This window comes from Balaenoptera ricei, chromosome 2, assembly GCF_028023285.1.
Source record: "Balaenoptera ricei isolate mBalRic1 chromosome 2, mBalRic1.hap2, whole genome shotgun sequence".
Lineage (NCBI taxonomy): Eukaryota > Metazoa > Chordata > Mammalia > Artiodactyla > Balaenopteridae > Balaenoptera > Balaenoptera ricei.
The window spans coordinates 102,120,602-102,133,076 of NC_082640.1; the positions used below are offsets into that span (position 1 = coordinate 102,120,602).

At 35.5% G+C, this 12,475-nt stretch overlaps 1 protein-coding gene across 2 annotated transcripts in view; it reads left to right on the top strand.

Annotated features, from left to right (window-relative positions):
* The window catches only part of TTBK2 (tau tubulin kinase 2), a 136,277-nt gene that overhangs the window by 56,396 nt on the left and 67,406 nt on the right, over positions 1–12,475 (top strand). For both annotated transcript variants that reach the window (XM_059913496.1, XM_059913497.1), the window contains one exon: positions 5,863–5,936. In XM_059913496.1, coding sequence (XP_059769479.1) covers positions 5,863–5,936 — 74 coding nt within the window. The remainder of the gene's footprint in view (positions 1–5,862; positions 5,937–12,475) is intronic.

Below are 12,475 nucleotides of genomic sequence, written 5' to 3' on the forward strand. Positions count from 1 at the left end.
CACTTGTGCAGTAACTCTTTGAGGTAAGTGCTATCTTACTCTTCATGTGGCTTGTAGAGGTTAAGTAACAAACTAGCAAGTGAAAAAGCTGATATTTAACTCAAGCAGTCTTGAGCACATGCACTTTTCCTCCACACCAAGCTGAAAGATTCAGAGGTGGTATATGCTTTAGTTATATTTTGATGGTTTCCTTTGCTGTGCAGAAACTTTTTGATTTAGTGTAATCCCACTTGTTTATTTTTGCATTTGTCATCTTTGACCTTGTTGTCAAGTCCAAGAAAATCATTGCCAAGGCTGATGTCAAGGAACTTACCCCTTGTGTTTTCTTCCATGAGTTTTATGGTTTCAGGTCTTATGGTCAAGTCCTTAATCCATTTTGATGGATTGTTGATTGTTGATGTTTGATAGTTGATTTTTGTATATGGTATAAGATAGGGTCTACTTTTCATTCTTTTGTATGTGGCTATCCATTCGATGCTCTTTTTTCCTGCGATTATCTTTTCCATATTGTGAACTTTATCTTCATGTTGGTTTCTTTCACAGTTGAGAGACGATTGCCCATAGCAACTGAAAGGGGGCTATATTCTTTCTCTTTAAATATAACATCGCTTCTCATAATTATATGAAGGTATTGAGTTTTGCTCTGATTAGAACATCCCTGAAACAATTATACTTGTTAGAGTAATATCATGCATTGATTATCTTAAGTCTTGAATATCTAGTTTTCTTTCCATCATCAAAGTGATCTCAATTTCTAGACTATTCTGATTGGCTTAGAGCAATTAATGCCCAGCCTTGCCTGAGAATGAATCAGACTCATTGAGACAGTGGATATACAATTGAGGAAGATCGTTCCCCAAGGGAAATTTGGGTGCTGTTAGTATGGAGGAATGAACACTGAATAGTTAATCAAGAAAATGATTTATAAATATATTATCTCATTTAATTTTTTTCAATAGCTCTGCTGAAGAAACCGAGACTTGCTCAAGGTCCCGTAATTATTAAGTGGCAGAGTTGAAATCTAACTCAAAGCCAACTTTTTTTCTTTACAGCAGTATTGTGTCTCCTTCAAAGAAAAATAATAGGTTGTCCTGCATCATATATGGCATTAATGACCCTACCTTCTAAGATTCAAAAGTGATTTTCTACAGATTCCTTATTTAAAACTTAATCATCACAAGGTACCAAAAGTTATGGGGTACAGCTTAAGCAGTACTTAGAAGGAAATTTATAGCAGTAGACACCTATATTATGAGGCCAGAAAGATCTTCAGTAAATAACCTAACCTACCACCTTATGACACTAGAAAAAGAAGAGCAAATTAAACCTAAAGCAGGCAGAAGGAAGGAAATAATAAAGATTACAGTGGAAATTAATAAAAGAGAAAACAGAAAAACAATGGGGAAAAATTCACAAAACCAAAAATTGGTTCTTTAAAAAAATGAACAAAATTGACAGACCTTTAGCTAGACAGACCAAGAAAAAAAAGAAGATAAATTACTAAAATCAGGAATGGAAGAGGGGGCGTTTCTGCTGACCTTACAGAAATATAAAATGGATTATAGTAAGGGAATGCTATGGAATACATGACAAAAAATTAAATAATTTACATGAAATGGACACATTCCTAGAAAGACCTAAACTGTTGAAACTGACTCATGAAGAAATAGAAAATATGAATAGATTTCCTTCTCAGTCTCCTTCACGATTTCCTTTTTCCTTCCCTGACGTGTTGGTGTTCTGGCGTTGACCCGGTTCTCTCAAACTATCCATCTTCTTTGGTCAGTCAACTCCGTTGACAATACACAGATCTATTACTTTATATAGTTGACCTCTGTTAAACTCTACCCCTAAATTTCTAACACAACTTGCATGTCCTGTAGATAAATCAGTGCAAAATCCCCAAACCAGAAATCATTATCCTCTCTCATACTTTTGTCTTGGTTCATATTAATGCAGTTTACCTTGTCCACTTAGCTTAAGCTAAAAGTCTTCCTTCACTTTCTTCTCTTCCATAATCTGTCTATTCTGTCTCTTAAAGCTTAACTTGAAAGCTTAATTCTCACTCCCAGTGCTTTAATTTGAACCTTCCTTATCTTTTACCTCGTCTGTTGTTTTAACCTCCTAATTGATCTCCCTGCCTTAATCTCTTACATAAATCAGCATCTAATGGTGAACAGCATTACCTTTCCAAAACACAGGCCAAATCATGTAGCTTCATGCTTGAAAACCTTTGAACTACCTCCTCCCATCCCCAAATGTCACCCATTATCTAATAATGAGTCAAATCTGAATTCCTTTATGTGGCATTTAAGACTTTAGTGTACTTTTCTTGTCTCAGCATGTCCCCCACCTGAGCCTACGTTTTAACTATTATCCAGCCCTCTAGCCTTGTTAACTCTATTAATTATCTTCCATATATGCTTGGATCCTTCACACTTTGTGTCCTCTTAGAATACTCTTTTCATATATTTAAAATTTAGTGATTTAACTCTCATGAAAAGCCTCATAAACAAAATTTTCACATCTTCTGTGTGTCCACAGCAATTTGTCTATCATGTAGAGCTCATCATACTGTATTACAATTTTTTGTTTATATATCTGGGCTGCGAATTCCTTGAGGGCATGGATCTTACTTAATTTATCTTGTATTCCTAGTGCCTACTTTAGTTTTTGGAACATAGTAGGTCCTCTTGTCTGTGTTTTGTCATAGTCTTTATTTATCTTTTAGTTTTAATATTTATTTACAAGGTGTTCCTTGACTTCAAAATCTGTTTCAATTGTTTCTGGCGTAATGGATAAGAACAAAGGCTCTAGAATCAAACTGCTCCATCATTTTCCAGCTGTGGGGTCTTGAACAAAGTACTTAACCTCACTAAGCCAGCATTTTCACATTGGAAAAATAGGGAAAATAATAATACGCTATTAAGTTGTGAGGATTAAATACATATAAAGCATTAATATAATGCCTAGCATAGTATGCTTCATATTATACATGCTTTATTAGTTATTGTTATTTCTATTAATTTGTTCATTCACAAATATCAGTCAGGTGTTTCACTCTTTGCCAGGTACTGTGGGGTAGGTAGCAGAACAGACAGACATGGTCCCTGTACTTATGGAGTGATACCTCAGTTTGTACTAGTTATTATAAAAGTTATTTTAAGAATTGCTCTAAGTGGTGGTGAAGAATTACTGTTTCAGTTAAATTGTAGTTTCTCCGCACTTCCAAAAATTTGTACGTATTTATTGAACTAACTTTATTAAGTAGTTTCATTAATTGCATATATCTAAAGTATAAGATCAGTAGTGTACTATGTTATAATGTATGAGATAAGAACTCATTAAACTCTTACCTATAGCAGTGAAGATGTACCAGGGAATCCTAGAAAATTTGCTACTGACTTTGTGTTTTGGTTACCCTTTAAAGGGTCTAGTTTATTTGATTTTTATCGTTTTAAAAGTAGGGTGGTTTTAGTATCAAGAGATAAATAGTATTCTGACATGACTTATCATAAAGATATTTTAAAAAGGGCATTCCTAGAGGAGTTAACTTTTGTATGGCCTTTTGTTATTAGATGATTTAAACGTCTTTGTAATAGAGGTGCTGTGTTTAAATGTTACATGATAGGAAGGTGGAATCTTGAGGAATGGATAATAAGAAAATACTTTAAAATGATTTTTTAATTGTTTCTATGAAGCTGAGGAAAAGAGTAAGTTACCAATAGGTGGTCATTTTAATCCTTTCATTCCTACTACAATTTATTAGATGACTTAGTTGTGTAAACATATGTAAAATATATGTAAAGTGATATACATACATTGTACACATTGTGAATTATTGTTCCCATTGCACCTGTTCTTGCCAGTTATGGCCCTTTTCAACAAAAGCACAGAGAATGAGAGAACAATGTGATAACCTAGATGCAAAAGAGAAGTGTGGAATTATTAACTAAATTAAATCTGCATTGTATTTATATTTTAAATCAGGCAGTGGACTAATTCTTTTTGATTGTTGGGATGTATTTCTTAATAGTCTATCAAAATTTGTCATTCTAGCTCTTGGTCTGTGACTTCCTCTCTTTCTAGGCAAGCTTATTCAAAGATTACCCTCATTGTCTCATGTTCCATTTACTCTTTAACCCATTATAGACTAGATTCTGTCCTTTCCACTCACCAGCGACTTCCTAATTTTTTATATTAATGAGCACTTCTTAGCCTTTCAGTAGTATTTGTCACTGGCCACTTCCACCTTAAAATGCTCTTCTTTGGTTTCTGTGATCTATATCCATTTCTCATAGTTTGCTCTGAGGCTGTTACTCTGTTTCCTTCATGGGCTCTTTTATTTCTGCTCATGCTTTAAATGGTTCATTTTCTAGAATTCTGTTCTTCGGTTTCTTTTCTTCTCATTATTTATTCTTTCAACTTGGAAATCTTCCATTAATGTTTGTAGTTCCACCTGCCTTCCATGAACCAATCCTTCCCCAATGTATTTCTGGAGTTCAGCTTTTTGTCTCAGCACCAGGCTTGAAATTACAATTGTCTACTGAATTCAACTGGTTGTCCTCAAACTCAACATTCTGATATCCCTTAAAATCTATGCAACCTACTATATTCTCTTATTTTGGTACAACTTTTACTTGTGCCAATTTCTAGTCAAAAACTATATCTTTAGTATCTCTCAGATTTATCCTATTTTTTAATCTATCTATAATACATAAGATTCAAAAAAAAAGGTTCAAACCCTTATTCTCTCTCGAGATATTGTAACTGTCAGCAGAGTGACCATTCTGCCTCCATATTTGACCTCTCTATAGTCGATCTTCCTCATTGCTACCATAGTGATGTTCTAAAATGGAATGTTTTAAGTGTTTTTCTTTATCTTTTAGATGCTTCTCACTACACAGCAGTAGTTTCCAAACACCTGGATGTTTCAAAATCATCCATGGCCTGTCTGCTTTTGGGTCATTTAGAGAACTTTTGAAAGCTCATATCCTGTGTCTTCTGCCACAGATTCTGAATCAGTATAAAGTTTAGGAGTTTTCAAAAAGTTTCCCAGATGATTTTGATAAGCAGCCAGGGTTGGAAAATACTGACTTATACATATGGTTCAGATTCCTTATCGTGGAGTCCAAGACCCTTCTGGATTTGGTGCCTGCCTGTTTCTCCAGCATCATCTCATTCTGTTCTCCCTCCCTTCATTCACTGTTCTCCAGCCTGATTCCCTCTTCTGGCCCTGGAATCCACCAGTCCTGATCCTCTTTTAGCACCTCTGTTTGCTTTTGCTGAATCAGGGGCAGGACCCTAGCCTCTGTCTGCTCCATCTCTGCTTCCCTCTGCATTCTAGCCACTAGCAGCTCCTTGGATTTCACATGTGGAACTCAGGTTGAAAACCACTGAGCAAATCCAAATCAATAAGGCCCAGAAAAATGAAGTGACTCACTGAGTCTATAATGGTGAATGGCAGACCATATCTAAAATTCAGGGTTTATATTCCTAACATAGTTCTTATTTATTGCTCTTCTGTGCTTTCAGATGTATCATGTCTGGGCAAGTTGATTTGAAATGACCTCTTAATTCTTTCCTTCCTAAATAAATTATCATTCATTTGTTCCCTCATTTATTTGTTTATTTATTCATTTAGTAAACATGTATTTGACTACACAAAGAGCAGTGTAGGATATGGAGGGAGATGGGTAGAAAATTTGAATAATACTAATCTCCTGTCCTTAAGGTTCTTAAGATAGGTCCTTTACATTCAATCATAAAATACTATACAGAAAAACAAATTATTAATTTTTAAGAAGAGAAACTGTAGTATAACCTTTTCTACTGTCTTCTTTCTTTCTTTCTTTTATCCAGGGAAAGACCATGTTTGTAGATTTATTGGCTGTGGGAGGAATGATCGATTCAACTACGTGGTCATGCAGTTGCAGGTAGGTTACTTTGAAAATGTGTCTTAAAATTGTCCAGTTTTGATCAAAGTACCTAATTATAGTAGATATGAATAAAATTAACAACATTCTTGGTATCATCTCAGAATGTTTTATACTATGCAGATGGAACTTTATTTAAACAGACCTGATAACAGATTTTTCCAAAGATGGAAGGGTTGTCTCTGTCAACTATTTAGTTGATGCATATCTTTTTTTTTTTTTTTTTTTTTTTCATTTCTAATCTCATAGCGTTGTGGTCAGAAAAGATGCTTGATATGATTTCAATTTTCTTAAATTTACTGAGGCTTGATTTGTGACCCAAGATGTGATCTATCCTGGAGAATGTTCCGTGCGCACTTGAGAAGAACGTGTAATCTGCTGTTTTTGGATGGAATGTCCTATAAATATCAATTAAATCTATGTGGTCTATTGTGTCATTTAAAGCTTCTGTTTCCTTATTTATTTTCATTTTGGATGATCTGTCCATTGGTGTAAGTGAGGTGTTAAAGTCCCCCACTATTATTGTGTTACTGTCAATTTCCTCTTTTATAGCTGTTAGCAGTTGCCTTATGTATTGAGGTGCTCCTATGTTGGGTGCATATATAATTATAATTGTTATATCTTCTTCTTGGATTGATCCCTTGATCATTATGTAGTGTCTTTCCTTGTCTCTTGTAACATTCTTTATTTTAAAGTCTATTTTATCTGATATGAGTATAGCTACTCCAGCTTTCTTTTGATTCCCATTTGCATGGAATATCTTTTTCCATCCCCTCACTTTCAGTCTGTATGTGTCCCTAGGTCTGAAGTGGGTGTCTTGTAGACAGCATATATATGGGTCTTGTTTTTGTATCCATTCAGCAAGCCTGTGTCTTTTGGCTGGAGCATTTAATCCATTCATGTTTAAGGTAATTATCGATATGTATGTTCCTATGACCATTTTCTTAATTGTTTTGGGTTTGTTTTTGTAGGTCCTTTTCTTCTCTTGTGTTTCCTACTTAGAGAATTTCCTTTAACATTTGTTGTAGAGCTGGTTTGGTGGTGCTGAATTCTCTTAGATTTTGCTTGTCTGTAAAGCTTTTGATTTCTCTGTCGAATCTGAATGAGATCTTTGCCGGGTAGAGTAATCTTGGTTGTAGGTCCTTCCCTTTCATCACTTTAAGTATATCATGCCACTCCCTTCTGGCTTGTAGAGTTTCTGCTGAGAAATCAGCTGTTAACCTTATGGGAGTTCCCTTGTATGTTATTTGTCATTTTTCCCTTGCTGCTTTCAGTAATTTTTCTTTGTCTTTAATTTTTGCCACTTTGATTACTATGTGTCTTGGCGTGCTTCTCCTTGGGTTTATCCTGTATGGGACTCTCTGCACTTCTTGGACTTGGGTGGCTATTTCCTTTCCCATGTTAGGAAAGTTTTTGACTACAATCTCTTCAAATATTTTCTCTGGTCCTTTCTCTGTCTCTTCTCCTTCTGGGACCCCTATAATGCGAATGTTGTTGCGTTCAATATTGTCCCAGAGGTCTCTTAGGCTGTCTTCATTTCTTTTCATTCTTTTTTCTTTAGTCTGTTCTGCAGCAGTGAGTTCCACCATTCTGTCTTCCAGGTCACTTATCTGTTCTTCTTCCTCAGTTATTCTACTATTGATTCCTTCTAGTGTAGTTTTCATTTCAGTTATTGTATTGGTCATCTCTGTTTGTTTGTTCTTTAATTCTTCTAGGTCTTTGTTAAACATTTCTTGCATCTTCTCAATCTTTGCCTCCATTCTTATTCCGAGGTCTTGGATCATCTTCACTATCATTATTCTGAATTCTTTTTCTGAAAGGTTGCCTATCTCCACTTCATTTAGTTGTTTTTCTGGGGTTTTTTCTTGTTCCTTCATCTGGTATATAGCCCTCTGCCATTTCATTTTGTCTATCTTTCTGTAAATGTGGTTTCTGTTCCACAGGCTGCAGGACTGTAGTTTTTCTTGCTTCTGCTGTCTGCCCTCTGGTGGTTGAGGCTATCTAAGAGGCTTGATGGGAGGCTCTGGAGGTGGGTAGAGCTGACTCGATGCATATCTTCATTGATTGTCATCATTGCAAAGTTTTTGATCCTCACATGGATTGCTGAATATAATATGAGTTTTGTCCTGTCCCTGTCCCTTCCTTCTCCACCTTTCACTACCTTAAGGGCTCTAGTTTTCCATTTTCACGAGTATCAACCTTGACTGCTTGAAAATTTAAGAATAAGATGAGATAGGGGAGAAATGCCATTCCTCTTTCTCTTTATCATTAACATAGCTCTGTTCCCCTATCCTTTAGATGGAAAGTGAAGTTGGGTTGGGTAGCAGATGCAAGAAATTCAGAAAGGGAGCATTGAAGTAATGACTACAGCAAGGAGAAGAGGGAAATCATCCCATTCTCTCTGACACTGCCTCTGCCCCTGAATGAACACACACACACACACACACACACACACACACAGAGCTCTGAACCTGTAGTCACCATCAGTGTGTAAAAGCCATAGTTCAGGGACTTCCCTGGTGATGCAGTGGTTAAGAATCTGCCTGCCAATGCAGGGGACACGGGTTCGATCCCTGGTCTGGGAGGATCCCACATGCCGCGGAGCAACTGGGCCTGTGCGCCACAACTACTGAGCCTGCGTGCTGCAACTACTGAAGCCTGTGCGCCATAGAGCCCATGCTCCGCAACAAGAGAAGCCACCACAATGAGAAAGCCCGCGCACCGCAATGAAGAATAGCCTGCGCTCGCTCCAACTTGAGAAAGCCCACTTGCAGCCACAAAGACCCAACACAGCCAAAATAAATAATAAAAAAATAAAATAAAGGCCATGGTTCACTTTGCTGCCTAGTTTAGGGTTCTCAGGGTTTCCCTTCATCTTTAGCAAAGTTTGTTTTAGGCATTTGGTTCTTTTATTTTATTTTTTCAACTTAGCTACATAGTAGTGATTTCAGAGACATAGATCCTGGCCCAAATTCTTCCTCTTCTTTTTTTGTTTCCCTCAGCTATCCTTCAGCATTTGATTTAGATCTATAGATATTAATCTCCCTGCAGACTGTAGCCTTAAAGTCTTTGAATCATGTGATTCACTACTCTTGAGCCAGCATAGTTTTGTTTCTTGAAGTAGCTATCCCTGTATCTTTTTAGGTCATTAGTATGGACCATTCTGTCTTTCACTTTGACCAGTAATAATATAACTTTTTGTATGCTATTTTATAGTTTTTTTCTGGATTTATCATGCATCTTATTTGATCCTTATCATATCCCCTGAAGAGGACAGGACAGGTTTTATCCCCATTTTGCAAATGAAGAGACTTAAGCTCAAGGAGGTTTGTGGTTTGCCTGAGACTGACTAACTTGATGGGTGTTAGGACTTGATGGAAGCCTGAGGCCAATATTCTTGGCACAATAAAACTATTTTTGTCTTTTGGCTACTACTGACTGGAGAACATGGACAGTCTTTTTTAGACTGCAGTCTCTCTCTCAGTCCTAGCATATACTCGGTTTTATTTTATTTGCACTTACCTTAATCTCACTTTCTGGAAATGGGAAGGCTCCTAGTCTGGGAGAACTAAGGAGGCTGGTGTATATCAGATAACGATGGGTTTTGTGACCTTTGGCAAGCGCCTATGGACCCATCCAAGAACTGTTCGATTTGGCTTGCATGCTGTATTTTTTCCTGTCATGAGAAAATTAACCCACCATTAACCTCCCATCCCTACAGTTATGGTTGACTTGATTTGAGGCAAGACTAAAGCTGTTATAACTGTTCAAGGGTTCTTTCTCTTATTTGACATATTGAAGATGACGGCTGGGGTTTCCCACATATATTTTAATAAAATTTATATGCTCAGACCCAGCTTCTCACTGACATTTCTAATTTTTTCTAAAAATCCTCATTGTTCTGAAGTTAACTTCAGTCTTTTCCTCCTGGCAATTCAATTATATAATATCTGCCGTTAAAAATTTTAAGGAATAATCCTGTTTCTCTTGTAGAAATTCTAGCTATTTACCATTAAAATGGTTCTGAAATCTAATAGGGTTCAAGCAGTCACACATGTTTCTTTTCTCATTTCTACTAGGAAGACCTTGGCCAGGTCTCATTTGATATCCTGTCACCATTGAGGCTTTACATGATCATCCTTAGTATAGCCAAAGGGTGATATTTTGTGATAAGCATATCACCTAGGAAGGGGCAAAAAATGTTTTGAATCCTGTAACCAGTACAGATATAGATCTAGATTGCCTAACATCAGGACTGCTATATATTTTTAAACTTTTTATTATTGTGGAAAAAATTAAACATAAACAAAAGTAGAGCGAATAGTATAATGAATATCCATGTACTCACCACCCAGCTTCAGTAATCATCAATATATGGCCAATCTTATCTGAGGTGTAGTCTCCCTTTCCTCTCCTTCCCCAGATGATTTCAAAGAAAATCCAAGGCATATTTTATCTGTAAGTATATCAATATATATTTCTAAGAGTCAAGGATTCTTTTTTTCCCACTGTTAACCATAATGCACAGTAATATCTTAATAACATCAATTATCAAGTCAATCTTTAGATTTTCTTGATTGTTTCTCTCCCTTATTTTTTTTATATTTGTTTTACTTGAATCTGGGTCCAGACAAGGTTCACACATTGTATTTTGTGCATACATATCTCTTAAGCCTCTTTTAATCTTTAGGTTCCCTCTCATTTTTTTTTTCTTACAGTTTTCTTTTTGTTGTTTGTATTGTCATTGATAAAAACAGAGTCATTTGTCATGCAGAAGTTTCCATATTCTGGATAAAGTTCCCAGTGATTTTTCTCTTAGGTTTTATCAACCCATTAGTAATCACTGCCTAGATTCCTTACTTCAGGGGGGGTTGCAAATGTACTGTTGTAATTTTATAATTTCTTCTTTGTTTATTAGCTGGAATTCTTTAAAAAGCACTCCACCAACTATTAGGTTATCCTAAGGTACATTTCACACAGAAGGGAAGGACTAATGTTTGATTCTTTTATTTAAAAGTTTTCAGAATAATGAGTTGGTTCCTCAATACGGAACTTTGATAGCATCCTTACTTTCTGATTCCTCTTAATGAGAAATGGTATTTAGAGATGACAGTCTAGGTGCTATGGGTGCCTGCTGCCGTTGGGTTGGTCATTGTTTTAAATTCTTTTCAAGTGGATAGGTTCAGGATTTTTTTTTTTTTAAAGAAAAAATATATCATAGTTCATACTGATATTTCCAGTTCAAATTTGTGGCGATAGAATTGCTGGCATGTAACTTCTTTGGTTTTATATTTTCATCTCTTTGCCTAATATATGTAGATGAAATGATATGGTTAGAATTTACATGAGAATAATCCAGTATATGTGTGTAGGAAGGGAGATGTTGTGTGTTGCATAGGGGGAGGGGAGGAGTGGATAACAGATGAAACAAGATTGGCCATTAATTGATAATTGTTAATTCTGGGTGATGGATAGGTATATGAGAGTTCACTCTTTCTTTAGTGGCTGCATAACAGTCAGTAAGATGACTGAACCATAATTTATTTAACCATTTCATTTATTGATGGATGTATAGATTGTTTTTAGTTTTTATCTGTAACAAATAATAATCACCTGTAATATATACCCTGCAGTATAATTTGGTGGATCAACCTGCATGTATGTACCATGTTAATAATTCTTTTCCCCATACCCTTGCCAGCTTTGTTTTTATCTTCTCAGATTTTGTTAATTGATACCTTAGATTTATGTTTTAAAAGATTTAAAATTTAAAAAGCATTACTAATATCATAAATACACTTTAATTGATTTCCTTTCAAAAACTTTTATGATGGTAGAATTTGTTTACAAATAAAGTTCCAGTATTACCTTAGGTATACATTTGGCAGTCAAAATACTGATTTTTGAAGAAAAAAATTATTGAAATGCTAATAAAAGTTATTAGGTACTCTCATGGGATTATAAAACGCATTACCCTAGATTATCAGTCATTTTACATTTGCTGAGGATGTAAAGAACAATAAAATAAATTCCACTAACATTAAAAAATAATAAAAAAGTTAACTACCAATTAATGCTGTGGGGAAACCACATTTTTTTTTTTTTTTTTCCGGAAACCACATTTTTAAAGAGGATATGAAGTATTAAAGGCTCCTGACTTTTCTGTAATTTTTCAATTCTTGTATTACTTGATTACTATTTAATATTTTATTTTAAATGGTATTTAAGTCACTTAAGAATTTATTACTTTTTCAGAAGTGAATTAACTGTCTTTAGTTGAGGTAATGGTATTAGTGGTATTAATCCCAAACACACACTATAAAATTTTGGGTATAGAGAGATTAGGATGTTTAAATCCCCTTGTAATATAGGAGCCAGTTTCCATTCTTTGGGAGGTGGAACTGCAGCGTCCTAGCCTGCTCTTCTCATCAGATTGCTTGTTTGTTACCTATGCAATAAGGAATCTTCTGGGTAGAGCAGCACTGTGCAGTGGAAAAAGAACACTTTCTAGTCAAACAGACTTAGATTTGAAAACAGTT